The sequence below is a fragment of the Anomaloglossus baeobatrachus genome, chromosome 12, assembly GCF_048569485.1.
Source record: "Anomaloglossus baeobatrachus isolate aAnoBae1 chromosome 12, aAnoBae1.hap1, whole genome shotgun sequence".
Lineage (NCBI taxonomy): Eukaryota > Metazoa > Chordata > Amphibia > Anura > Aromobatidae > Anomaloglossus > Anomaloglossus baeobatrachus.
In genome coordinates, this window is record NC_134364.1 from 3,422,639 (window position 1) to 3,450,373 (window position 27,735).

Below are 27,735 nucleotides of genomic sequence, written 5' to 3' on the forward strand. Positions count from 1 at the left end.
CGCCACTCCCCCCCCCAGCTCTCGCCACTCCCCCCCCCAGCTCTCGCCACTCCCCCCACCAGCTCTCGCCACTCCCTCACCAGCTCTCGCCACTCTCCCACCAGCTCTCGCCACTCCCTCCTCCAGCACTCGCCACTCCCCCCCCCAGCTCTCGCCACTCCCCCCCCCAGCTCTCGCCACTCCCCCCCCCAGCTCTCGCCACTCCCCCCACCAGCTCTCGCCACTCCCTCACCAGCTCTCGCCACTCTCCCACCAGCTCTCGCCACTCCCTCCTCCAGCTCTCGCCACTCCCCCCACCAGCTCTCGCCACTCCCTCACCAGCTCTCGCCACTCTCCCACCAGCTCTCGCCACTCCCTCCTCCAGCACTCGCCACTCCCCCCTCCAGCTCTTGGCACTCCCCCTCCAGATCTTAGCTCAGCACTCCCCCCCCCCCCCACTCGGCTCTTGACACTCCACCCCCAGCTCTCAGCATTCCCCCTCCAGCTCTCGGCTCGGTACTCCCATCTCCCCCAGCTCTCGGCACTTCCCCCTCCAGCAATCGGCACTCCCCCCTCCAGCTCTCGGCACTCCCCCTCCAGCTCTCGGCACTCTTCCCCCCCAGCTTTCGGCACTCTTCCCCCCCAGCTCTCGGCACTCCTCCCCCCCCAGCTCTCGCCACCCCCCCCACCAGCTCTCGCCACTCCCTCACCAGCTCTCGCCACTCCCCCACCAGCTCTCGCCACTCCCTCCTCCAGCACTCGCCCCTCCCCCCTCCAGCTCTTGGCACTCCCCCTCCAGATCTTAGCTCAACACTCCCCCCCCCCACTCGGCTCTTGACACTCCCCCCCCCCAGCTCTCAGCATTCCCCCTCCAGCTCTTGGCTCGGTGCTCCCATCTCCCCCAGCTCTCGGCACTTCCCCCTCCAGCAATCGGCACTCCCCCCTCCAGCTCTCGGTACTCCCCCTCCAGCTCTCGGCACTCTTCCCCCCCAGCTTTCAGCACTCTTCCCCTCCAGTTTTCGGCACCCCCACCCAGCTCTCGGCACTCCCCCTCCAGCTCTCGGCACTCCTCCCCCCCAGCTCTCGGCACTCCTCCCCCCCAGCTCTCGGCACTCCTCCCCCCCAGCTCTCGGCACTCCTCCCCCCCAGCTCTCGGCACTCCCCCCTCCCAACTTTCGGCACTCTCCCCTCCCAGCTTTCGACACTCCCCCCAGCTCTCGGCACTCCTCCCCCCCAGCTCTCGGCACCCACCCCCAGCTCTCGGCACTCCCCCTCCAGCTCTCGGCACTCCTCCCCCCCAGCTCTCGGCACTCCTCCCCCCCAGCTCTCGGCACTCCTCCCCCCCAGCTCTCGGCACTCCTCCCCCCCAGCTCTCGGCACTCCCCCCTCCCAGCTTTCGGCACTCTCCCCTCCAGCTTTCGACACTCCCCCCAGCTCTCGGCACTCCTCCCCCCCAGCTCTCGGCACTCCTCCCCCCCAGCTCTCGGCACTCTCCCCTCCAGCTTTCGACACTCCCCCCAGCTCTCGGCACTCCCCCCCCCCCCCCCAGCTCTCGGCACTCCCCCCTCCAGCTTTCGACACTCCCCCCCCAGATCTCGGCACTCCCCCTCCAGCTCTCGGCACTCTTCCCCCCCAGCTTTCGGCACTCTTCCCCCCCCAGCTCTCGGCACTCCCCCCAGCTCTCGGCACTCCTCCCCCCAGCTCTCGGCACTCCCCCCTCCCAGCTTTCGACACTCTCCCCTCCCAGCTTTCGGCACTCTCCCCTCCAGCTTTCGACACTCCCCCCAGCTCTCGGCACTCCTCCCCCCCCAGCTCTCGGCACTCCCCCCTCCAGCTTTCGGCACTCTCCCCTCCAGCTTTCGACACTCCCCCCAGCTCTCGGCACTCCCCCCCCCCCCCCCCCAGCTCTCGGCACTCCCCCCCCCCCCCCCCCCAGCTCTCGGCACTCCCCCCTCCAGCTCTCGGCACTCCCCCCTCCAGCTTTCGACACTCCCCCCAGATCTCGGCACTCCTCCTCCAGCTCTCGGCACTCTTCCCCCCCAGCTTTCGGCACTCTTCCCCCCCAGCTCTCGGCACTCCCCCCAGCTCTCGGCACTCCCCCCCCCCCCCCCAGCGCTCAACGCTCTCCTCTTGTGTTGCAGGTGGGCGGCTGGGATGGTGAAGGCCTCGTTCAGGCTCGTGTCGCTGCTCTCCGCCAGTCTCGCCACCTCCGGCTGCCTCCTCTATGGAGCACGCTCCTGGGATCCCAGTGACTTTGGTGCGGTGCGGATTGGTAGAGCTGTGCTGACGGTGAGTGACAACCTGGATATTTGTGTGGCTGTCGTGGACGTGACCTTACCCCTCCCCCTTCCTGCATTGCAGACAGCAGTGGTGACCTGTGACTACCTGGTAACGCTTCGCAATGTTCCCCCAGATGCTGAGGAGTACCCCGCCATCAAGTCCCAGGTATAGCGCTGCCCCTGACCGTGGGGCCCCCTGTGTGCGTCTCTCATCCTTGTGCGCTGTCTCCCCAGGTGCACGCTCGCTCTGCCCACCGCCTGCTGGAGCTGTGCTGCGCCAACCGGGGCACATACATTAAGGTGGGGCAACACCTGGGAGCCCTGGAGTACCTGCTGCCCCCGGAGTACACCCGCACCCTGAGCGTGCTGCACAGCCGCGCCCCGGCCACGCCGCTGCCTGACGTGCTGCACATCATACAGGAGGAGATGGGAAAGAAGGTATGCCGGCTGCCAGGGAGCTGCGGCTGGTCATATCGCTGCCCCTCCACCAAGCACGCGCCATCCGATTATGAGCTGTAATAAATCAGCCACCACAAATCTGACGGGGGCATCAGGACGAGGTCACGGCCCATCGACAACGCCCCCCCCCCCCCCTCTGCTGCGCCTCATAAAAGCAGATGACTGGAGATTTATTGCCTCAGATATTGCTGTCTAGAGAGGGAGCGATGAGCACAGGCCACGGGAACCGCGTGGAAACTTCCATTGTGACTAGGGAGGTGTGAGTGCGAGGGCAACAACTGGTGCTATGGATCAGCCAGGCCACTCAGGGCAAGGATTGTAGGTCAGTCACATGACCAGCAGGAGCGTGGACGAGTAGGAACGGGTCAGCCAGCCACGTCACCTCCAGGGGGGTGGGGGAGCAGAAGTGGGTCAGCCAGCCACGTCACCTCCAGGAGGGTGGGGGAGCAGGAGCGGGTCAGCCAGCCACGTCACCTCCAGGGGGGATCAGGTCAGCCATGCAACCCCAGGAGGTGGGGAGGATCAGGAACTGGTCAGCCAGCTACGTCACCTCCAGGGGGGTGGGGGAGCAGGAACTGGTCAGCCAGCCACGTCACCTCCAGGGGGGTGGGGGAGCAGGAACTGGTCAGCCAGCCACGTCACCTCCAGGGGGGTGGGGGAGCAGGAGTGGGTCAGCCAGCCACGTCACCTCCAGGGGGGTGGGGGAGCAGGAGTGGGTCAGCCAGCCACGTCACCTCCAGGGGGGTGGGGGAACAGGAGTGGGTCAGCCAGCCACGTCACCTCCAGGGGGGTGGGGGAGCAGGAGCGGGTCAGCCAGCCACGTCTCCTCCAGGGGGGTGGGGAGATCAGGTCAGTCATGCAACCCCAGGAGGTGGGGCGGATCAGGAGCGGGTCAGCCTGCCACGTCACCTACACGGGGGTGGGGGAGCAGGAGTGGGTCAGCCACACGGCCCCTGGGTGAGGTAGGGGTGGAATAGACTGGGAAGTTTCTTAACCAGCCAGTTGGCGACGTGACCCCCAAGGGAGCCGGTCAGTGGCATGCTGGGGGCTGCCATGCATTCTGGTATTTGTGGAAATGTATTTCTTTCCCTCACTTGTATAGTGCCATTATTTCACGCTGGTGTCCTCCATCATTGGTGGCTGTGGCTTCTCCTTCTCGCCTATTTCACGCTGGTGTCCTCCATCATTGGTGGCTGTGGCTTCTCCTTCTCGCCTATTTCACGCTGGTGTCCTCCATCATTGGTGACTGTGGCTTCTCCTTTCAGCCTATATCACGCTGGTGTCCTCCATCATTGGTGGCTGTGGCTTCTCCTTCTCGCCTATATCACGCTGGTGTCCTCCATCACTGCTGACTGTGGCTTCTCCTTTCAGCCTATATCACGCTGGTGTCCTCCATCATTGGTGACTGTGGCTTCTCCTTCCAGCCTATTCCACCCTGGTGTCCTCCATCATTAGTGATTGTGGCTTCTCCTTCAGCCTATTTCACGCTGGTGTCCTCCATCATTGGTGACTGTGGCTTCTCCTTCCAGCCTATTTCACGCTGGTGTCCTCCATCATTAGTGACTGTGGCTTCTCCTTCAGCCTATATCACGCTGGTGTCTTCCATCACTGGTGACTGTGGCTTCTCCTTCTCGCCTATTTCACGCTGGTGTCCTCCATCACTGCTGACTGTGGCTTCTCCTTCCCGCACATATATCATGCTGGTGTCCTCCATCACTGCTGACTGTGGCTTCTCCTTCCCGCCTATATCACGCTGGTGTCCTCCATCTCTGCTGACTGTGGCTTCTCCTTCCCGCCTATATCACGCTGGTGTCCTCCATCACTGTCACTCAGCGTCATAAACACCAAAACAGAAAATATGTGAATGTCCCACCATAGAGCTAAACTAGTGTAATACGCTCCAAATGGGGACAGCCAAACTCATGCACCATGACAAACAATGCCCATGAAATAATGACCTCATAATACATATACCCTGCTCAATACCAACAGCGGCAGGGGGTCAAGGACAATAGGATGTCATGTACAGTGTAATATTAGGACCACTTAAAGTGGAACCATCTCACCCAGTCCTCGTGTCGGTGAGGTGTCGTCCTTCTCCAGTGCTGCTTGGTCCAAATACCGGCACGGGGGGAGCAGTGGTTTGGTCGCTGGCCCTATCTAGGATACCGCTGACCCTTGGATAATCCACAATAACTCCCGCCCTTACAAGGGCAGTCCACAGCTGGCCCTGTTGTGGCTGACCCTAATAACCATCAAGCAGGTGACTCCCGACGCGTTTCACAACAACTGCTCATCAGGGGAGGCTTGGAACACCTGAAAATCCAGGCCACATAGGTTTGAGCTCCAAGTTTGAGCCAAAACCACGATTTTCAGGTGTTCCAAGCCTCCCCTGATGAGCAGTTGTTGTGAAACGCGTCGGGAGTCACCTGCTTGATGGTTATTAGGGTCAGCCACAACAGGGCCAGCTGTGGACTGCCCTTGTAAGGGCGGGAGTTATTGTGGATTATCCAAGGGTCAGCGGTATCCTAGATAGGGCCAGCGACCAAACCACTGCTCCCCCCGTGCCGGTATTTGGACCAAGCAGCACTGGAGAAGGACGACACCTCACCGACACGAGGACTGGGTGAGATGGTTCCACTTTAAGTGGTCCTAATATTACACTGTACATGACATCCTATTGTCCTTGACCCCCTGCCGCTGTTGGTATTGAGCAGGGTATATGTATTATGAGGTCATTATTTCATGGGCATTGTTTGTCATGGTGCATGAGTTTGGCTGTCCCCATTTGGAGCGTATTACACTAGTTTAGCTCTATGGTGGGACATTCACATATTTTCTGTTTTGGTGTTTATGACGCTGAGTGACAATAATTTGTCTGTGGAGTGGCGTGCTACTTCTTGTGCATACACTCACCCTTGAAGGCTACACCTACACAGCATTTGTCTAAACAGTGATACCACATCAGTTATTTGTGTGTTGTAAAACTCAGCACGTCTCTGGTGCTGTTTATTTAGGTGAACATTACCCGTTCCCCTTTTCTGTACATGATGGTGCCATAGATACACACAGTACACATTGGTCCCATCATCTCTAGGTTTTAATGGTGTTTGGATCACAGTTTGTATATCTATTTTAAATAACCCAATTAAAGGTTAAGTTTTAATATCACATGTTGCTACATCTATACCAATTGTACATGTTGGAATTCTTTTCTAATACCTACTGGTTCTGAATTGGTGCTATATTCATGTCCTCCATCACTGCTGACTGTGGCTTCTCCTTCACGCCTATTTCACGCTGGTGTCCTCCATCACTGCTGACTGTGGCTTCTCCTTCAGCCTATATCACGCTGGTGTCCTCCATCATTGCTGACTGTGGCTTCTCCTTCAGCCTATTTCACGCTGGTGTCCTCCATCACTGCTGACTGTGGCTTCTCCTTCAGCCTATATCATGCTGGTGTCCTCCATCACTGGTGACTGTGACTTCTCCTTCCCACCTACATCACGCTGGTGTCCTCCATCACTGCTGACTGTGGCTTCTCCTTCCTGCACATATATCATGCTGGTGTCCTCCATCACTGGTGACTGTGGCTTCTCCTTCCAGCCTATTTCACGCTGGTGTCCTCCATCATTAGTGACTGTGGCTTCTCCTTCCAGCCTATATCACGCTGGTGTCCTCCATCACTGCTGACTGTGGCTTCTCCTTCACGCCTATTTCACGCTGGTGTCCTCCATCACTGCTGACTGTGGCTTCTCCTTCCCGCCTATATCATGCTGGTGTCCTCCATCACTGCTGACTGTGGCTTCTCCTTCCCACCTATATCACGCTGGTGTCCTCCATCACTGGTGACTGTGGCTTCTCCTTCCCACCTATATCACGCTGGTGTCCTCCATCACTGGTGACTGTGGCTTCTCCTTCCCACCTATATCACGCTGGTGTCCTCCATCACTGCTGACTGTGGCTTCTCCTTCAGCCTATTTCACGCTGGTGTCCTCCATCACTGCTGACTGTGGCTTCTCCTTCAGCCTATTTCACGCTGGTGTCTTCCATCACTGCTGACTGTGGCTTCTCCTTCCCGCCTATATCACGCTGGTATCCTCCATCATTGCTGACTATGGCTTCTCCTTCCCACCTACCGTATATCACGCTGGTGTCCTCCATCACTGCTGACTGTGGCTTCTCCTTCAGCCTATATCACGCTGGTGTCCTCCATCACTGCTGACTGTGGCTTCTCCTTCAGCCTATATCATGCTGGTGTCCTCCATCACTGCCGACTGTGGCTTCTCCTTCCCACCTATATCACGCTGGTGTCCTCCATCACTGCTGACTGTGGCTTCTCCTTCCGACCTATATCATGCCGGTGTCATCCATCACTGCTGACTCTAGCTTCTCCTTCCCACCTACCGTATATCATGCTGGTGTCCTCCATCACTGCTGACTGTGGCTTCTCCTTCCAGCCTATTTCACGCTGGTGTCCTCCATCACTGGTGACTGTGGCTTCTCCTTCCCGCCTATATCACGCTGGTGTCCTCCATCATTGGTGACTGTGGCTTCTCCTTCCAACCTATATCACGCTGGTGTCCTCCATCATTAGTGACTGTGGCTTCTCCTTCAGCCTATATCATGCTGGTGTCCTCCATCACTGCTGACTGCGGCTTCTCCTTCCCGCACATATATCACGCTGGTGTCCTCCATCACTGGTGACTGTGGCTTCTCCTTCCCGCCTATATCACGCTGGTGTCATCCATCACTGCTGACTGTGGCTTCTCCTTCAGCCTATATCACGCTGGTGTCCTCCATCACTGCTGACTGTGGCTTCTCCTTCCCGCCTATATCACGCTGGTGTCCTCCATCACTGCTGACTGTGGCTTCTCCTTCCCGCCTATATCAAGCTGGTGTCATCCATCACTGCTGACTGTGGCTTCTCCTTCAGCCTATATCACGCTGGTGTCCTCCATCACTGCTGACTGTGGCTTCTCCTTCCCGCCTATATCAAGCTGGTGTCATCCATCACTGCTGACTGTGGCTTCTCCTTCAGCCTATATCATGCTGGTGTCCTCCATCACTGCTGACTGTGGCTTCTCCTTCCAGCCTATTTCACGCTGGTGTCCTCCATCACTGGTGACTGTGGCTTCTCCTTCCCGCCTATATCACGCTGGTGTCCTCCATCATTGGTGACTGTGGCTTCTCCTTCCAACCTATATCACGCTGGTGTCCTCCATCATTAGTGACTGTGGCTTCTCCTTCAGCCTATATCATGCTGGTGTCCTCCATCACTGCTGACTGCGGCTTCTCCTTCCCGCACATATATCACGCTGGTGTCCTCCATCACTGGTGACTGTGGCTTCTCCTTCCCGCCTATATCACGCTGGTGTCATCCATCACTGCTGACTGTGGCTTCTCCTTCAGCCTATATCACGCTGGTGTCCTCCATCACTGCTGACTGTGGCTTCTCCTTCCCGCCTATATCACGCTGGTGTCCTCCATCACTGCTGACTGTGGCTTCTCCTTCCCGCCTATATCAAGCTGGTGTCATCCATCACTGCTGACTGTGGCTTCTCCTTCAGCCTATATCATGCTGGTGTCCTCCATCACTGCTGACTGTGGCTTCTCCTTCAGCCTATATCACGCTGGTGTCCTCCATCACTGCTGACTGTGGCTTCTCCTTCCCGCCTATATCAAGCTGGTGTCATCCATCACTGCTGACTGTGGCTTCTCCTTCAGCCTATATCACGCTGGTGTCCTCCATCACTGCTGACTGTGGCTTCTCCTTCCAGCCTATTTCACGCTGGTGTCTTCCATCACTGCTGACTGTGGCTTCTCCTTCAGCCTATATCATGCTGGTGTCCTCCATCACTGGTGACTGTGGCTTCTCCTTCCCGCACATATATCACGCTGGTGTCCTCCATCACTGGTGACTGTGGCTTCTCCTTCAGCCTATATCACGCTGGTGTCCTCCATCACTGCTGACTGTGGTCCCTTGCTTCCCATACAGAGCAAGTTTTTTAACTGCAGGTGAGGTTACACATAGGTTAGGGACCCCAAAAATAGAGATTACCTTGGCGTTTGGTTTTGGGGCTCCTTTGCATTGATCAATACAATGGCTAAATATCTCTCATTTCTATTTTTCATAGCAGTTATGCAGATACCATTTTCATGTTTTTCACTTATTTCAGATAGTCCATTGTATTTTTCAGTCTAGTATTCATATAGCAGTTATGCTTTTCATTATTCCCCTATACATTGTGACTGGTGTGCAACTCTTTATCCTATTGTTTAGTTGTATATTTTTGAGTCTTGCACCCTGTTCACACCATTGGTGTTCCAGACATACATTCTTTAGTTAGTATATCATGCTGGTGTCCTCCATCACTGCTGACTGTGGCTTCTCCTTCAGCCTATATCACGCTGGTGTCCTCCATCACTGCTGACTGTGGCTTCTCCTTCCAGCCTATTTCACGCTGGTGTCTTCCATCACTGGTGACTGTGGCTTCTCCTTCCCGCACATATATCACGCTGGTGTCCTCCATCACTGCTGACTGTGGCTTCTCCTTCCCGCACATATATCACGCTGGTGTCCTCCATCACTGGTGACTGTGGCTTCTCCTTCCAACCTATATCATGCTGGTGTCCTCCATCACTGCTGACTGTGGCTTCTCCTTCAGCCTATATCACGCTGGTGTCCTCCATCACTGCTGACTGTGGCTTCTCCTTCAGCCTATATCATGCTGGTGTCCTCCATCACTGCTGACTGTGGCTTCTCCTTCAGCCTATTTCACGCTGGTGTCCTCCATCACTGGTGACTGTGGCTTCTCCTTCAGCCTATATCACGCTGGTGTCCTCCATCACTGGTGACTGTGGCTTCTCCTTCAGCCTATATCACGCTGGTGTCCTCCATCACTGGTGACTGTGGCTTCTCCTTCAGCCTATATCACGCTGGTGTCCTCCATCACTGCTGACTGTGGCTTCTCCTTCAGCCTATATCATGCTGGTGTCCTCCATCACTGCTGACTGTGGCTTCTCCTTCAGCCTATTTCACGCTGGTGTCCTCCATCACTGGTGACTGTGGCTTCTCCTTCAGCCTATATCACGCTGGTGTCCTCCATCACTGGTGACTGTGGCTTCTCCTTCAGCCTATATCACGCTGGTGTCCTCCATCACTGCTGACTGTGGCTTCTCCTTCAGCCTATTTCACGCTGGTGTCTTCCATCACTGCTGACTGTGGCTTCTCCTTCAGCCTATATCACGCTGGTGTCCTCCATCACTGCTGACTGTGGCTTCTCCTTCCCGCCTATATCAAGCTGGTGTCATCCATCACTGCTGACTGTGGCTTCTCCTTCAGCCTATATCACGCTGGTGTCCTCCATCACTGCTGACTGTGGCTTCTCCTTCCCGCACATATATCATGCTGGTGTCCTCCATCACTGCTGACTGTGGCTTCTCCTTCAGCCTATATCATGCTGGTGTCCTCCATCACTGCTGACTGTGGCTTCTCCTTCCCGCCTATATCACGCTGGTGTCCTCCATCACTGGTGACTGTGGCTTCTCCTTCAGCCTATATCACGCTGGTGTCCTCCATCACTGCTGACTGTGGCTTCTCCTTCCAGCCTATATCATGCTGGTGTCCTCCATCATTGCTGACTGTGGCTTCTCCTTCAGCCTATATCATGCTGGTGTCATCCATCACTGCTGACTGTGGCTTCTCCTTCAGCCTATATCACGCTGGTGTCCTCCATCACTGGTGACTGTGGCTTCTCCTTCAGCCTATATCACGCTGGTGTCCTCCATCACTGCTGACTGTGGCTTCTCCTTCCAGCCTATATCATGCTGGTGTCCTCCATCATTGCTGACTGTGGCTTCTCCTTCAGCCTATATCACGCTGGTGTCATCCATCACTGCTGACTGTGGCTTCTCCTTCAGCCTATATCACGCTGGTGTCCTCCATCACTGCTGACTGTGGCTTCTCCTTCCAGCCTATATCATGCTGGTGTCCTCCATCATTGGTGACTGTGGCTTCTCCTTCAGCCTATATCATGCTGGTGTCCTCCATCACTGCTGACTGTGGCTTCTCCTTCAGCCTATATCACGCTGGTGTCCTCCATCACTGCTGACTGTGGCTTCTCCTTCAGCCTATATCACGCTGGTGTCCTCCATCACTGGTGACTGTGGCTTCTCCTTCAGCCTATATCACGCTGGTGTCCTCCATCACTGGTGACTGTGGCTTCTCCTTCAGCCTATATCACGCTGGTGTCATCCATCACTGCTGACTGTGGCTTCTCCTTCAGCCTATATCACGCTGGTGTTCTCCATCACTGCTGACTGTGGCTTCTCCTTCCAGCCTATATCATGCTGGTGTCCTCCATCATTGCTGACTGTGGCTTCTCCTTCAGGCTATATCACGCTGGTGTCATCCATCACTGCTGACTGTGGCTTCTCCTTCAGCCTATATCATGCTGGTGTCCTCCATCACTGCTGACTGTGGCTTCTCCTTCAGCCTATATCATGCTGGTGTCCTCCATCACTGCTGACTGTGGCTGCTCCTTCCCGCCTATATCATGCTGGTGTCCTCCATCACTGGTGACTGTGGCTTCTCCTTCCCGCCTATATCATGCTGGTGTCCTCCATCACTGCTGACTGTGGCTTCTCCTTCCCGCACATATATCACGCTGGTGTCCTCCATCACTGCTGACTGTGGCTTCTCCTTCCAGCCTATATCATGCTGGTGTCCTCCATCATTGCTGACTGTGGCTTCTCCTTCCCGCCTATATCACGCTGGTGTCCTCCATCACTGCTGACTGTGGCTGCTCCTTCCCGCCTATATCACGCTGGTGTCCTCCATCATTGCTGACTGTGGCTTCTCCTTCCCGCCTATATCACACTGGTGTCCTCCATCACTGCTGACTGTGGCTTCTCCTTCAGCCTATATCACGCTGGTGTCCTCCATCACTGCTGACTGTGGCTTCTCCTTCAGCCTATATCATGCTGGTGTCCTCCATCGCTGCTGACTGTGGCTTCTCCTTCAGCCTATATCACGCTGGTGTCATCCATCACTGCTGACTGTGGCTGCTCCTTCCCGCCTATATCACGCTGGTGTCCTCCATCATTGCTGACTGTGGCTTCTCCTTCCCGCCTATATCACGCTGGTGTCCTCCATCACTGCTGACTGTGGCTTCTCCTTCAGCCTATATCATGCTGGTGTCATCCATCACTGCTGACTGTGGCTTCTCCTTCAGCCTATATCACGCTGGTGTCCTCCATCACTGCTGACTGTGGCTTCTCCTTCAGCCTATATCATGCTGGTGTCCTCCATCACTGCTGACTGTGGCTTCTCCTTCAGCCTATATCATGCTGGTGTCCTCCATCACTGCTGACTGTGGCTGCTCCTTCCCGCCTATATCATGCTGGTGTCCTCCATCACTGGTGACTGTGGCTTCTCCTTCAGCCTATATCATGCTGGTGTCCTCCATCACTGCTGACTGTGGCTTCTCCTTCCCGCACATATATCACGCTGGTGTCCTCCATCACTGCTGACTGTGGCTGCTCCTTCCCGCCTATATCACGCTGGTGTCCTCCATCATTGCTGACTGTGGCTTCTCCTTCCCGCCTATATCACGCTGGTGTCCTCCATCACTGCTGACTGTGGCTTCTCCTTCAGCCTATATCATGCTGGTGTCCTCCATCGCTGCTGACTGTGGCTTCTCCTTCAGCCTATATCATGCTGGTGTCCTCCATCACTGCTGACTGTGGCTTCTCTTTCAGCCTATATCACGCTGGTGTCCTCCATCACTGCTGACTGTGGCTTCTCCTTCACGCCTATATCATGCTGGTGTCCTCCATCACTGCTGACTGTGGCTTCTCTTTCAGCCTATATCACGCTGGTGTCCTCCATCACTGGTGACTGTGGCTTCTCCTTCCAACCTATTTCACGCTGGTGTCCTCCATCACTGCTGACTGTGGCTTCTCCTTCCCGCCTATGTCACGCTGGTGTCCTCCATCACTGGTGACTGTGGCTTCTCCTTCCAACCTATTTCACGCTGGTGTCCTCCATCACTGCTGACTGTGGCTTCTCCTTCCCGCACATATATCACGCTGGTGTCTTCCATCACTGGTGACTGTGGCTTCTCCTTCCAACCTATTTCACGCTGGTGTCATCCATCACTGCTGACTGTGGCTTCTCCTTCCCGCACATATATCACGCTGGTGTCCTCCATCACTGCTGACTGTGGCTGCTCCTTCAGCCTATATCATGCTGGTGTCCTCCATCACTGCTGACTGTGGCTTCTCCTTCAGCCTATATCATGCTGGTGTCCTCCATCACTGCTGACTGTGGCTTCTCTTTCAGCCTATATCACGCTGGTGTCCTCCATCACTGCTGACTGTGGCTTCTCCTTCCAGCCTATTTCACGCTGGTGTCTTCCATCACTGCTGACTGTGGCTTCTCCTTCAGCCTATATCACGCTGGTGTCCTCCATCACTGCTGACTGTGGCTTCTCCTTCAGCCTATATCATGCTGGTGTCCTCCATCACTGCTGACTATGGCTTCTCCTTCACGCCTATATCACGCTGGTGTCTTCCATCACTGCTGACTGTGGCGTCTCCTTCCCGCACATATATCACGCTGGTGTCCTCCATCACTGGTGACTGTGGCTTCTCCTTCCCGCACATATATCACGCTGGTGTCCTCCATCACTGGTGACTGTGGCTTCTCCTTTCAGCCTATATCACGCTGGTGTCCTCCATCACTGGTGACTGTGGCTTCTCCTTCAGCCTATATTACGCTGGTGTCCTCCATCACTGGTGACTGTGGCTTCTCCTTCAGCCTATATCACGCTGGTGTCCTCCATCACTGGTGACTGTGGCTTCTGCTTCAGCCTATTTCACGCTGGTGTCCTCCATCACTGGTGACTGTGGCTTCTCCTTCAGCCTATATCACGCTGGTGTCCTCCATCACTGCTGACTGTGGCTTCTCCTTCAGCCTATATCACGCTGGTGTCCTCCATCACTGCTGACTGTGGCTTCTCCTTCAGCCTATATCATGCTGGTGTCCTCCATCACTGCTGACTGTGGCTTCTCCTTCCCGCCTATATCAAGCTGGTGTCATCCATCACTGCTGACTGTGGCTTCTCCTTCAGCCTATATCACGCTGGTGTCCTCCATCACTGCTGACTGTGGCTTCTCCTTCCCGCACATATATCATGCTGGTGTCCTCCATCACTGCTGACTGTGGCTTCTCCTTCAGCCTATATCATGCTGGTGTCCTCCATCACTGCTGACTGTGGCTTCTCCTTCAGCCTATTTCACGCTGGTGTCTTCCATCACTGCTGACTGTGGCTTCTCCTTCAGCCTATATCATGCTGGTGTCCTCCATCACTGCTGACTGTGGCTTCTCCTTCAGCCTATTTCACGCTGGTGTCTTCCATCACTGCTGACTGTGGCTTCTCCTTCAGCCTATATCACGCTGGTGTCTTCCATCACTGCTGACTGTGGCTTCTCCTTCCCGCCTATATCACGCTGGTGTCCTCCATCACTGGTGACTGTGGCTTCTCCTTCAGCCTATATCACGCTGGTGTCCTCCATCACTGGTGACTGTGGCTTCTCCTTCCCGCCTATATCACGCTGGTGTCCTCCATCACTGCTGACTGTGGCTTCTCCTTCACGCCTCTATCACGCTGGTGTCCTCCATCACTGGTGACTGGGGCTTCTCCTTCAGCCTATATCACGCTGGTGTCATCCATCACTGCTGACTGTGGCTTCTCCTTCAGCCTATATCACGCTGGTGTCCTCCATCACTGCTGACTGTGGCTTCTCCTTCAGCCTATATCACGCTGGTGTCCTCCATCATTGCTGACTGTGGCTTCTCCTTCAGCCTATATCACGCTGGTGTCATCCATCACTGCTGACTGTGGCTTCTCCTTCAGCCTATATCACGCTGGTGTCCTCCATCACTGCTGACTGTGGCTTCTCCTTCAGCCTATATCACGCTGGTGTCCTCCATCATTGCTGACTGTGGCTTCTCCTTCAGCCTATATCACGCTGGTGTCATCCATCACTGGTGACTGTGGCTTCTCCTTCAGCCTATATCATGCTGGTGTCCTCCATCACTGGTGACTGTGGCTTCTCCTTCAGCCTATATCATGCTGGTGTCCTCCATCACTGCTGACTGTGGCTTCTCCTTCCAGCCTATATCATGCTGGTGTCCTCCATCATTGCTGACTGTGGCTTCTCCTTCAGCCTATATCACGCTGGTGTCATCCATCACTGCTGACTGTGGCTTCTCCTTCAGCCTATATCACGCTGGTGTCCTCCATCACTGGTGACTGTGGCTTCTCCTTCCAGCCTATATCATGCTGGTGTCCTCCATCATTGCTGACTGTGGCTTCTCCTTCAGCCTATATCACGCTGGTGTCATCCATCACTGCTGACTGTGGCTTCTCCTTCAGCCTATATCATGCTGGTGTCCTCCATCACTGCTGACTGTGGCTGCTCCTTCCCGCCTATATCATGCTGGTGTCCTCCATCACTGGTGACTGTGGCTTCTCCTTCAGCCTATATCATGCTGGTGTCCTCCATCACTGCTGACTGTGGCTTCTCCTTCCCGCACATATATCACGCTGGTGTCCTCCATCACTGCTGACTGTGGCTGCTCCTTCCCGCCTATATCACGCTGGTGTCCTCCATCATTGCTGACTGTGGCTTCTCCTTCCCGCCTATATCACGCTGGTGTCCTCCATCACTGCTGACTGTGGCTTCTCCTTCAGCCTATATCACGCTGGTGTCCTCCATCACTGCTGACTGTGGCTTCTCCTTCAGCCTATATCATGCTGGTGTCCTCCATCGCTGCTGACTGTGGCTTCTCCTTCAGCCTATATCACGCTGGTGTCATCCATCACTGCTGACTGTGGCTGCTCCTTCCCGCCTATATCACGCTGGTGTCCTCCATCATTGCTGACTGTGGCTTCTCCTTCCCGCCTATATCACGCTGGTGTCCTCCATCACTGCTGACTGTGGCTTCTCCTTCACGCCTATATCACGCTGGTGTCCTCCATCACTGCTGACTGTGGCTTCTCCTTCAGCCTATATCACGCTGGTGTCCTCCATCACTGCTGACTGTGGCTTCTCCTTCAGCCTATATCACACTGGTGTCCTCCATCACTGGTGACTGTGGCTTCTCCTTCCAGCCTATATCACGCTGGTGTCCTCCATCACTGCTGACTGTGGCTTCTCCTTCAGCCTATATCATGCTGGTGTCCTCCATCACTGCTGACTGTGGCTTCTCCTTCCAGCCTATATCATGCTGGTGTCCTCCATCATTGCTGACTGTGGCTTCTCCTTCAGCCTATATCATGCTGGTGTCCTCCATCACTGCTGACTGTGGCTTCTCCTTCACGCCTATATCACGCTGGTGTCCTCCATCACTGCTGACTGTGGCTTCTCCTTCAGCCTATATCACGCTGGTGTCCTCCATCACTGCTGACTGTGGCTTCTCCTTCAGCCTATATCACACTGGTGTCCTCCATCACTGCTGACTGTGGCTTCTCCTTCCAGCCTATATCATGCTGGTGTCCTCCATCACTGGTGACTGTGGCTTCTCCTTCAGCCTATATCATGCTGGTGTCCTCCATCACTGCTGACTGTGGCTTCTCCTTCCCGCACATATATCACGCTGGTGTCCTCCATCACTGGTGACTGTGGCTTCTCCTTCAGCCTATATCATGCTGGTGTCCTCCATCACTGGTGACTGTGGCTTCTCCTTCAGCCTATATCATGCTGGTGTCCTCCATCACTGGTGACTGTGGCTTCTCCTTCCAACCTATATCACGCTGGTGTCCTCCATCACTGCTGACTGTGGCTTCTCCTTCAGCCTATATCATGCTGGTGTCCTCCATCACTGCTGACTGTGGCTTCTCCTTCCCGCACATATATCACGCTGGTGTCCTCCATCACTGGTGACTGTGGCTTCTCCTTCACGCCTATATCACGCTGGTGTCCTCCATCACTGCTGACTGTGGCTTCTCCTTCAGCCTATATCACGCTGGTGTCCTCCATCACTGCTGACTATGGCTTCTCCTTCAGCCTATATCATGCTGGTGTCCTCCATCACTGCTGACTGTGGCTTCTGCTTCAGCCTATATCACACTGGTGTCCTCCATCACTGGTGACTGTGGCTTCTCCTTCAGCCTATATCACGCTGGTGTCCTCCATCACTGCTGACTGTGGCTTCTCCTTCCAGCCTATATCATGCTGGTGTCCTCCATCATTGCTTACTGTGGCTTCTCCTTCAGCCTATATCATGCTGGTGTCCTCCATCACTGCTGACTGTGGCTTCTCCTTCACGCCTATATCACGCTGGTGTCCTCCATCACTGCTGACTGTGGCTTCTCCTTCAGCCTATATCACGCTGGTGTCCTCCATCACTGCTGACTGTGGCTTCTCCTTCAGCCTATATCACGCTGGTGTCCTCCATCACTGCTGACTGTGGCTTCTCCTTCCAGCCTATATCATGCTGGTGTCCTCCATCACTGGTGACTGTGGCTTCTCCTTCAGCCTATATCATGCTGGTGTCCTCCATCACTGCTGACTGTGGCTTCTCCTTCCCGCACATATATCACGCTGGTGTCCTCCATCACTGGTGACTGTGGCTTCTCCTTCAGCCTATATCATGCTGGTGTCCTCCATCACTGCTGACTGTGGCTTCTCCTTCAGCCTATATCATGCTGGTGTCCTCCATCACTGGTGACTGTGGCTTCTCCTTCAGCCTATATCATGCTGGTGTCCTCCATCACTGGTGACTGTGGCTTCTCCTTCCAACCTATATCACGCCGGTGTCCTCCATCACTGCTGACTGTGGCTTCTCCTTCAGCCTATATCATGCTGGTGTCCTCCATCACTGCTGACTGTGGCTTCTCCTTCCCGCACATATATCACGCTGGTGTCCTCCATCACTGCTGACTGTGGCTTCTCCTTCAGCCTATATCATGCTGGTGTCCTCCATCACTGCTGACTGTGGCTTCTCCTTCAGCCTATATCATGCTGGTGTCCTCCATCACTGCTGACTGTGGCTGCTCCTTCCCGCCTATATCATGCTGGTGTCCTCCATCACTGGTGACTGTGGCTTCTCCTTCAGCCTATATCATGCTGGTGTCCTCCATCACTGCTGACTGTGGCTTCTCCTTCCCGCACATATATCACGCTGGTGTCCTCCATCACTGCTGACTGTGGCTGCTCCTTCCCGCCTATATCACGCTGGTGTCCTCCATCATTGCTGACTGTGGCTTCTCCTTCCCGCCTATATCACGCTGGTGTCCTCCATCACTGCTGACTGTGGCTTCTCCTTCAGCCTATATCATGCTGGTGTCCTCCATCGCTGCTGACTGTGGCTTCTCCTTCCAGCCTATATCATGCTGGTGTCCTCCATCATTGCTGACTGTGGCTTCTCCTTCAGCCTATATCACGCTGGTGTCATCCATCACTGCTGACTGTGGCTTCTCCTTCAGCCTATATCACGCTGGTGTCCTCCATCACTGGTGACTGTGGCTTCTCCTTCCAGCCTATATCATGCTGGTGTCCTCCATCATTGCTGACTGTGGCTTCTCCTTCAGCCTATATCACGCTGGTGTCATCCATCACTGCTGACTGTGGCTTCTCCTTCAGCCTATATCATGCTGGTGTCCTCCATCACTGCTGACTGTGGCTGCTCCTTCCCGCCTATATCATGCTGGTGTCCTCCATCACTGGTGACTGTGGCTTCTCCTTCAGCCTATATCATGCTGGTGTCCTCCATCACTGCTGACTGTGGCTTCTCCTTCCCGCACATATATCACGCTGGTGTCCTCCATCACTGCTGACTGTGGCTGCTCCTTCCCGCCTATATCACGCTGGTGTCCTCCATCATTGCTGACTGTGGCTTCTCCTTCCCGCCTATATCACGCTGGTGTCCTCCATCACTGCTGACTGTGGCTTCTCCTTCAGCCTATATCACGCTGGTGTCCTCCATCACTGCTGACTGTGGCTTCTCCTTCAGCCTATATCATGCTGGTGTCCTCCATCGCTGCTGACTGTGGCTTCTCCTTCAGCCTATATCACGCTGGTGTCATCCATCACTGCTGACTGTGGCTGCTCCTTCCCGCCTATATCACGCTGGTGTCCTCCATCATTGCTGACTGTGGCTTCTCCTTCCCGCCTATATCACGCTGGTGTCCTCCATCACTGCTGACTGTGGCTTCTCCTTCACGCCTATATCACGCTGGTGTCCTCCATCACTGCTGACTGTGGCTTCTCCTTCAGCCTATATCACGCTGGTGTCCTCCATCACTGCTGACTGTGGCTTCTCCTTCAGCCTATATCACACTGGTGTCCTCCATCACTGGTGACTGTGGCTTCTCCTTCAGCCTATATCACGCTGGTGTCCTCCATCACTGCTGACTGTGGCTTCTCCTTCCAGCCTATATCATGCTGGTGTCCTCCATCATTGCTGACTGTGGCTTCTCCTTCAGCCTATTTCACGCTGGTGTCCTCCATCACTGCTGACTGTGGCTTCTCCTTCACGCCTATATCACGCTGGTGTCCTCCATCACTGCTGACTGTGGCTTCTCCTTCAGCCTATATCACGCTGGTGTCCTCCATCACTGCTGACTGTGGCTTCTCCTTCAGCCTATATCACACTGGTGTCCTCCATCACTGCTGACTGTGGCTTCTCCTTCCAGCCTATATCATGCTGGTGTCCTCCATCACTGGTGACTGTGGCTTCTCCTTCAGCCTATATCATGCTGGTGTCCTCCATCACTGCTGACTGTGGCTTCTCCTTCCCGCACATATATCACGCTGGTGTCCTCCATCACTGGTGACTGTGGCTTCTCCTTCAGCCTATATCATGCTGGTGTCCTCCATCACTGCTGACTGTGGCTTCTCCTTCAGCCTATATCATGCTGGTGTCCTCCATCACTGGTGACTGTGGCTTCTCCTTCAGCCTATATCATGCTGGTGTCCTCCATCACTGGTGACTGTGGCTTCTCCTTCCAACCTATATCACGCTGGTGTCCTCCATCACTGCTGACTGTGGCTTCTCCTTCAGCCTATATCACGCTGGTGTCCTCCATCACTGCTGACTGTGGCTTCTCCTTCCCGCACATATATCACGCTGGTGTCCTCCATCACTGGTGACTGTGGCTTCTCCTTCACGCCTATATCACGCTGGTGTCCTCCATCACTGCTGACTGTGGCTTCTCCTTCAGCCTATATCACGCTGGTGTCCTCCATCACTGCTGACTATGGCTTCTCCTTCAGCCTATATCATGCTGGTGTCCTCCATCACTGCTGACTGTGGCTTCTCCTTCAGCCTATATCACACTGGTGTCCTCCATCACTGGTGACTGTGGCTTCTCCTTCAGCCTATATCACGCTGGTGTCCTCCATCACTGCTGACTGTGGCTTCTCCTTCCAGCCTATATCATGCTGGTGTCCTCCATCATTGCTGACTGTGGCTTCTCCTTCAGCCTATATCATGCTGGTGTCCTCCATCACTGCTGACTGTGGCTTCTCCTTCACGCCTATATCACGCTGGTGTCCTCCATCACTGCTGACTGTGGCTTCTCCTTCAGCCTATATCACGCTGGTGTCCTCCATCACTGCTGACTGTGGCTTCTCCTTCAGCCTATATCACGCTGGTGTCCTCCATCACTGCTGACTGTGGCTTCTCCTTCCAGCCTATATCATGCTGGTGTCCTCCATCACTGGTGACTGTGGCTTCTCCTTCAGCCTATATCATGCTGGTGTCCTCCATCACTGCTGACTGTGGCTTCTCCTTCCCGCACATATATCACGCTGGTGTCCTCCATCACTGGTGACTGTGGCTTCTCCTTCAGCCTATATCATGCTGGTGTCCTCCATCACTGCTGACTGTGGCTTCTCCTTCAGCCTATATCATGCTGGTGTCCTCCATCACTGGTGACTGTGGCTTCTCCTTCAGCCTATATCATGCTGGTGTCCTCCATCACTGGTGACTGTGGCTTCTCCTTCCAACCTATATCACGCTGGTGTCCTCCATCACTGCTGACTGTGGCTTCTCCTTCAGCCTATATCATGCTGGTGTCCTCCATCACTGCTGACTGTGGCTTCTCCTTCCCGCACATATATCACGCTGGTGTCCTCCATCACTGCTGACTGTGGCTTCTCCTTCAGCCTATATCATGCTGGTGTCCTCCATCACTGCTGACTGTGGCTTCTCCTTCAGCCTATATCATGCTGGTGTCCTCCATCACTGCTGACTGTGGCTGCTCCTTCCCGCCTATATCATGCTGGTGTCCTCCATCACTGGTGACTGTGGCTTCTCCTTCAGCCTATATCATGCTGGTGTCCTCCATCACTGCTGACTGTGGCTTCTCCTTCCCGCACATATATCACGCTGGTGTCCTCCATCACTGCTGACTGTGGCTGCTCCTTCCCGCCTATATCACGCTGGTGTCCTCCATCATTGCTGACTGTGGCTTCTCCTTCCCGCCTATATCACGCTGGTGTCCTCCATCACTGCTGACTGTGGCTTCTCCTTCAGCCTATATCACACTGGTGTCCTCCATCACTGGTGACTGTGGCTTCTCCTTCAGCCTATATCACGCTGGTGTCCTCCATCACTGCTGACTGTGGCTTCTCCTTCCAGCCTATATCATGCTGGTGTCCTCCATCATTGCTTACTGTGGCTTCTCCTTCAGCCTATATCATGCTGGTGTCCTCCATCACTGCTGACTGTGGCTTCTCCTTCACGCCTATATCACGCTGGTGTCCTCCATCACTGCTGACTGTGGCTTCTCCTTCAGCCTATATCACGCTGGTGTCCTCCATCACTGCTGACTGTGGCTTCTCCTTCAGCCTATATCACGCTGGTGTCCTCCATCACTGCTGACTGTGGCTTCTCCTTCCAGCCTATATCATGCTGGTGTCCTCCATCACTGGTGACTGTGGCTTCTCCTTCAGCCTATATCATGCTGGTGTCCTCCATCACTGCTGACTGTGGCTTCTCCTTCCCGCACATATATCACGCTGGTGTCCTCCATCACTGGTGACTGTGGCTTCTCCTTCAGCCTATATCATGCTGGTGTCCTCCATCACTGCTGACTGTGGCTTCTCCTTCAGCCTATATCATGCTGGTGTCCTCCATCACTGGTGACTGTGGCTTCTCCTTCAGCCTATATCATGCTGGTGTCCTCCATCACTGGTGACTGTGGCTTCTCCTTCCAACCTATATCACGCTGGTGTCCTCCATCACTGCTGACTGTGGCTTCTCCTTCAGCCTATATCATGCTGGTGTCCTCCATCACTGCTGACTGTGGCTTCTCCTTCCCGCACATATATCACGCTGGTGTCCTCCATCACTGCTGACTGTGGCTTCTCCTTCAGCCTATATCATGCTGGTGTCCTCCATCACTGCTGACTGTGGCTTCTCCTTCAGCCTATATCATGCTGGTGTCCTCCATCACTGCTGACTGTGGCTGCTCCTTCCCGCCTATATCATGCTGGTGTCCTCCATCACTGGTGACTGTGGCTTCTCCTTCAGCCTATATCATGCTGGTGTCCTCCATCACTGCTGACTGTGGCTTCTCCTTCCCGCACATATATCACGCTGGTGTCCTCCATCACTGCTGACTGTGGCTGCTCCTTCCCGCCTATATCACGCTGGTGTCCTCCATCATTGCTGACTGTGGCTTCTCCTTCCCGCCTATATCACGCTGGTGTCCTCCATCACTGCTGACTGTGGCTTCTCCTTCAGCCTATATCATGCTGGTGTCCTCCATCGCTGCTGACTGTGGCTTCTCCTTCCAGCCTATATCATGCTGGTGTCCTCCATCATTGCTGACTGTGGCTTCTCCTTCAGCCTATATCACGCTGGTGTCATCCATCACTGCTGACTGTGGCTTCTCCTTCAGCCTATATCACGCTGGTGTCCTCCATCACTGGTGACTGTGGCTTCTCCTTCCAGCCTATATCATGCTGGTGTCCTCCATCATTGCTGACTGTGGCTTCTCCTTCAGCCTATATCACGCTGGTGTCATCCATCACTGCTGACTGTGGCTTCTCCTTCAGCCTATATCATGCTGGTGTCCTCCATCACTGCTGACTGTGGCTGCTCCTTCCCGCCTATATCATGCTGGTGTCCTCCATCACTGGTGACTGTGGCTTCTCCTTCAGCCTATATCATGCTGGTGTCCTCCATCACTGCTGACTGTGGCTTCTCCTTCCCGCACATATATCACGCTGGTGTCCTCCATCACTGCTGACTGTGGCTGCTCCTTCCCGCCTATATCACGCTGGTGTCCTCCATCATTGCTGACTGTGGCTTCTCCTTCCCGCCTATATCACGCTGGTGTCCTCCATCACTGCTGACTGTGGCTTCTCCTTCAGCCTATATCACGCTGGTGTCCTCCATCACTGCTGACTGTGGCTTCTCCTTCAGCCTATATCATGCTGGTGTCCTCCATCGCTGCTGACTGTGGCTTCTCCTTCAGCCTATATCACGCTGGTGTCATCCATCACTGCTGACTGTGGCTGCTCCTTCCCGCCTATATCACGCTGGTGTCCTCCATCATTGCTGACTGTGGCTTCTCCTTCCCGCCTATATCACGCTGGTGTCCTCCATCACTGCTGACTGTGGCTTCTCCTTCACGCCTATATCACGCTGGTGTCCTCCATCACTGCTGACTGTGGCTTCTCCTTCAGCCTATATCACGCTGGTGTCCTCCATCACTGCTGACTGTGGCTTCTCCTTCAGCCTATATCACACTGGTGTCCTCCATCACTGGTGACTGTGGCTTCTCCTTCAGCCTATATCACGCTGGTGTCCTCCATCACTGCTGACTGTGGCTTCTCCTTCCAGCCTATATCATGCTGGTGTCCTCCATCATTGCTGACTGTGGCTTCTCCTTCAGCCTATTTCACGCTGGTGTCCTCCATCACTGCTGACTGTGGCTTCTCCTTCACGCCTATATCACGCTGGTGTCCTCCATCACTGCTGACTGTGGCTTCTCCTTCAGCCTATATCACGCTGGTGTCCTCCATCACTGCTGACTGTGGCTTCTCCTTCAGCCTATATCACACTGGTGTCCTCCATCACTGCTGACTGTGGCTTCTCCTTCCAGCCTATATCATGCTGGTGTCCTCCATCACTGGTGACTGTGGCTTCTCCTTCAGCCTATATCATGCTGGTGTCCTCCATCACTGCTGACTGTGGCTTCTCCTTCCCGCACATATATCACGCTGGTGTCCTCCATCACTGGTGACTGTGGCTTCTCCTTCAGCCTATATCATGCTGGTGTCCTCCATCACTGCTGACTGTGGCTTCTCCTTCAGCCTATATCATGCTGGTGTCCTCCATCACTGGTGACTGTGGCTTCTCCTTCAGCCTATATCATGCTGGTGTCCTCCATCACTGGTGACTGTGGCTTCTCCTTCCAACCTATATCACGCTGGTGTCCTCCATCACTGCTGACTGTGGCTTCTCCTTCAGCCTATATCATGCTGGTGTCCTCCATCACTGCTGACTGTGGCTTCTCCTTCCCGCACATATATCACGCTGGTGTCCTCCATCACTGGTGACTGTGGCTTCTCCTTCACGCCTATATCACGCTGGTGTCCTCCATCACTGCTGACTGTGGCTTCTCCTTCAGCCTATATCACGCTGGTGTCCTCCATCACTGCTGACTATGGCTTCTCCTTCAGCCTATATCATGCTGGTGTCCTCCATCACTGCTGACTGTGGCTTCTCCTTCAGCCTATATCACACTGGTGTCCTCCATCACTGGTGACTGTGGCTTCTCCTTCAGCCTATATCACGCTGGTGTCCTCCATCACTGCTGACTGTGGCTTCTCCTTCCAGCCTATATCATGCTGGTGTCCTCCATCATTGCTGACTGTGGCTTCTCCTTCAGCCTATATCATGCTGGTGTCCTCCATCACTGCTGACTGTGGCTTCTCCTTCACGCCTATATCACGCTGGTGTCCTCCATCACTGCTGACTGTGGCTTCTCCTTCAGCCTATATCACGCTGGTGTCCTCCATCACTGCTGACTGTGGCTTCTCCTTCAGCCTATATCACGCTGGTGTCCTCCATCACTGCTGACTGTGGCTTCTCCTTCCAGCCTATATCATGCTGGTGTCCTCCATCACTGGTGACTGTGGCTTCTCCTTCAGCCTATATCATGCTGGTGTCCTCCATCACTGCTGACTGTGGCTTCTCCTTCCCGCACATATATCACGCTGGTGTCCTCCATCACTGGTGACTGTGGCTTCTCCTTCAGCCTATATCATGCTGGTGTCCTCCATCACTGCTGACTGTGGCTTCTCCTTCAGCCTATATCATGCTGGTGTCCTCCATCACTGGTGACTGTGGCTTCTCCTTCAGCCTATATCATGCTGGTGTCCTCCATCACTGGTGACTGTGGCTTCTCCTTCCAACCTATATCACGCTGGTGTCCTCCATCACTGCTGACTGTGGCTTCTCCTTCAGCCTATATCATGCTGGTGTCCTCCATCACTGCTGACTGTGGCTTCTCCTTCCCGCACATATATCACGCTGGTGTCCTCCATCACTGCTGACTGTGGCTTCTCCTTCAGCCTATATCATGCTGGTGTCCTCCATCACTGCTGACTGTGGCTTCTCCTTCAGCCTATATCATGCTGGTGTCCTCCATCACTGCTGACTGTGGCTGCTCCTTCCCGCCTATATCATGCTGGTGTCCTCCATCACTGGTGACTGTGGCTTCTCCTTCAGCCTATATCATGCTGGTGTCCTCCATCACTGCTGACTGTGGCTTCTCCTTCCCGCACATATATCACGCTGGTGTCCTCCATCACTGCTGACTGTGGCTGCTCCTTCCCGCCTATATCACGCTGGTGTCCTCCATCATTGCTGACTGTGGCTTCTCCTTCCCGCCTATATCACGCTGGTGTCCTCCATCACTGCTGACTGTGGCTTCTCCTTCAGCCTATATCATGCTGGTGTCCTCCATCGCTGCTGACTGTGGCTTCTCCTTCAGCCTATATCACGCTGGTGTCATCCATCACTGCTGACTGTGGCTTCTCCTTCAGCCTATATCACGCTGGTGTCCTCCATCACTGCTGACTGTGGCTTCTCTTTCAGCCTATATCACGCTGGTGTCCTCCATCACTGCTGACTGTGGCTTCTCCTTCACGCCTATATCACGCTGGTGTCTTCCATCACTGCTGACTGTGGCGTCTCCTTCCCGCACATATATCACTCTGGTGTCCTCCATCACTGGTGACTGTGGCTTCTCCTTCCAACCTATTTCACGCTGGTGTCCTCCATCACTGGTGACTGTGGCTTCTCCTTCCAACCTATTTCACGCTGGTGTCATCCATCACTGCTGACTGTGGCTTCTCCTTCCCGCACATATATCACGCTGGTGTCCTCCATCACTGGTGACTGTGGCTTCTCCTTCAGCCTATATCATGCTGGTGTCCTCCATCACTGCTGACTGTGGCTTCTCCTTCAGCCTATATCATGCTGGTGTCCTCCATCACTGCTGACTGTGGCTTCTCCTTCAGCCTATATCATGCTGGTGTCCTCCATCACTGCTGACTGTGGCTTCTCCTTCAGCCTATATCATGCTGGTGTCCTCCATCACTGCTGACTGTGGCTTCTCTTTCAGCCTATTTCACGCTGGTGTCCTCCATCACTGCTGACTGTGGCTTCTCCTTCAGCCTATATCATGCTGGTGTCCTCCATCACTGCTGACTGTGGCTTCTCCTTCCAGCCTATATCATGCTGGTGTCCTCCATCACTGCTGACTGTGGCTTCTCCTTCAGCCTATATCACGCTGGTGTCATCCATCACTGCTGACTGTGGCTGCTCCTTCCCGCCTATATCACGCTGGTGTCCTCCATCATTGCTGACTGTGGCTTCTCCTTCAGCCTATATCACGCTGGTGTCCTCCATCACTGGTGACTGTGGCTTCTCCTTCAGCCTATATCACGCTGGTGTCCTCCATCACTGGTGACTGTGGCTTCTCCTTCCCGCACATATATCACGCTGGTGTCCTCCATCACTGGTGACTGTGGCTTCTCCTTTCAGCCTATATCACGCTGGTGTCCTCCATCACTGCTGACTGTGGCTTCTCCTTCCCGCCTATTTCACGCTGGTGTCCTCCATCACTGCTGACTGTGTTTTTCTCCTTCCAGCCTATTTCACGCTGGTGTCCTCCATCACTGCTGACTGTGGCTTCTCCTTCCCGCCTATATCACGCTGGTGTCCTCCATCACTGGTGACTGTGTTTTTCTCCTTCCAGCCTATTTCACGCTGGTGTCCTCCATCACTGGTGACTGTGGCTTCTCCTTCCAGCCTATATCACGCTGGTGTCCTCCATCACTGCTGACTGTGGCTTCTCCTTCAGCCTATATCACGCTGGTGTCCTCCATCACTGCTGACTGTGGCTTCTCCTTCAGCCTATATCACGCTGGTGTCCTCCATCATTGGTGACTGTGGCTTCTCCTTCAGCCTATTTCACGCTGGTGTCCTCCATCACTGCTGACTGTGGCTTCTCCTTCAGCCTATATCATGCTGGTGTCCTCCATCACTGCTGACTGTGGCTGCTGCTTCCCGCCTATATCATGCTGGTGTCCTCCATCACTGGTGACTGTGGCTTCTCCTTCAGCCTATATCACGCTGGTGTCCTCCATCACTGCTGACTGTGGCTGCTCCTTCCCGCCTATATCACGCTGGTGTCCTCCATCATTGCTGACTGTGGCTTCTCCTTCCCACCTATATCACGTTGGTGTCCTCCATCACTGGTGACTGTGGCTTCTCCTTCAGCCTATATCACGCTGGTGTCCTCCATCACTGGTGACTGTGGCTTCTCCTTCAGCCTATATCACGCTGGTGTCCTCCATCACTGCTGACTGTGGCTTCTCCTTCTCACCTATATCACGCTGGTGTCCTCCATCACTGCTGACTGTGGCTTCTCCTTCTCACCTATATCACGCTGGTGTCCTCCATCACTGGTGACTGTGGCTT

The 27,735-nt window shown here is 54.6% G+C and overlaps 1 protein-coding gene across 9 annotated transcripts in view; it reads left to right on the top strand.

The window, feature by feature from the left end:
* The window catches only part of ADCK1 (aarF domain containing kinase 1), a 59,265-nt gene that overhangs the window by 3,679 nt on the left and 27,851 nt on the right, over window positions 1-27,735 (top strand). For 6 of the 9 annotated variants that reach the window (XR_012727625.1, XM_075329502.1, XM_075329501.1 and 3 more), the window contains exons 2-4: window positions 2,121-2,268; window positions 2,341-2,424; window positions 2,493-2,696. Coding sequence is in view for 8 of the 9 variants with exons in the window: in XM_075329502.1 (XP_075185617.1) it covers window positions 2,121-2,268; window positions 2,341-2,424; window positions 2,493-2,696 (436 nt within the window). In the remaining variant the exon portion in view is untranslated. The remainder of the gene's footprint in view (window positions 1-2,120; window positions 2,269-2,340; window positions 2,425-2,492; window positions 2,697-27,735) is intronic. The other 3 variants (XM_075329507.1, XM_075329508.1, XM_075329509.1) reach the window with 1 other exon arrangement.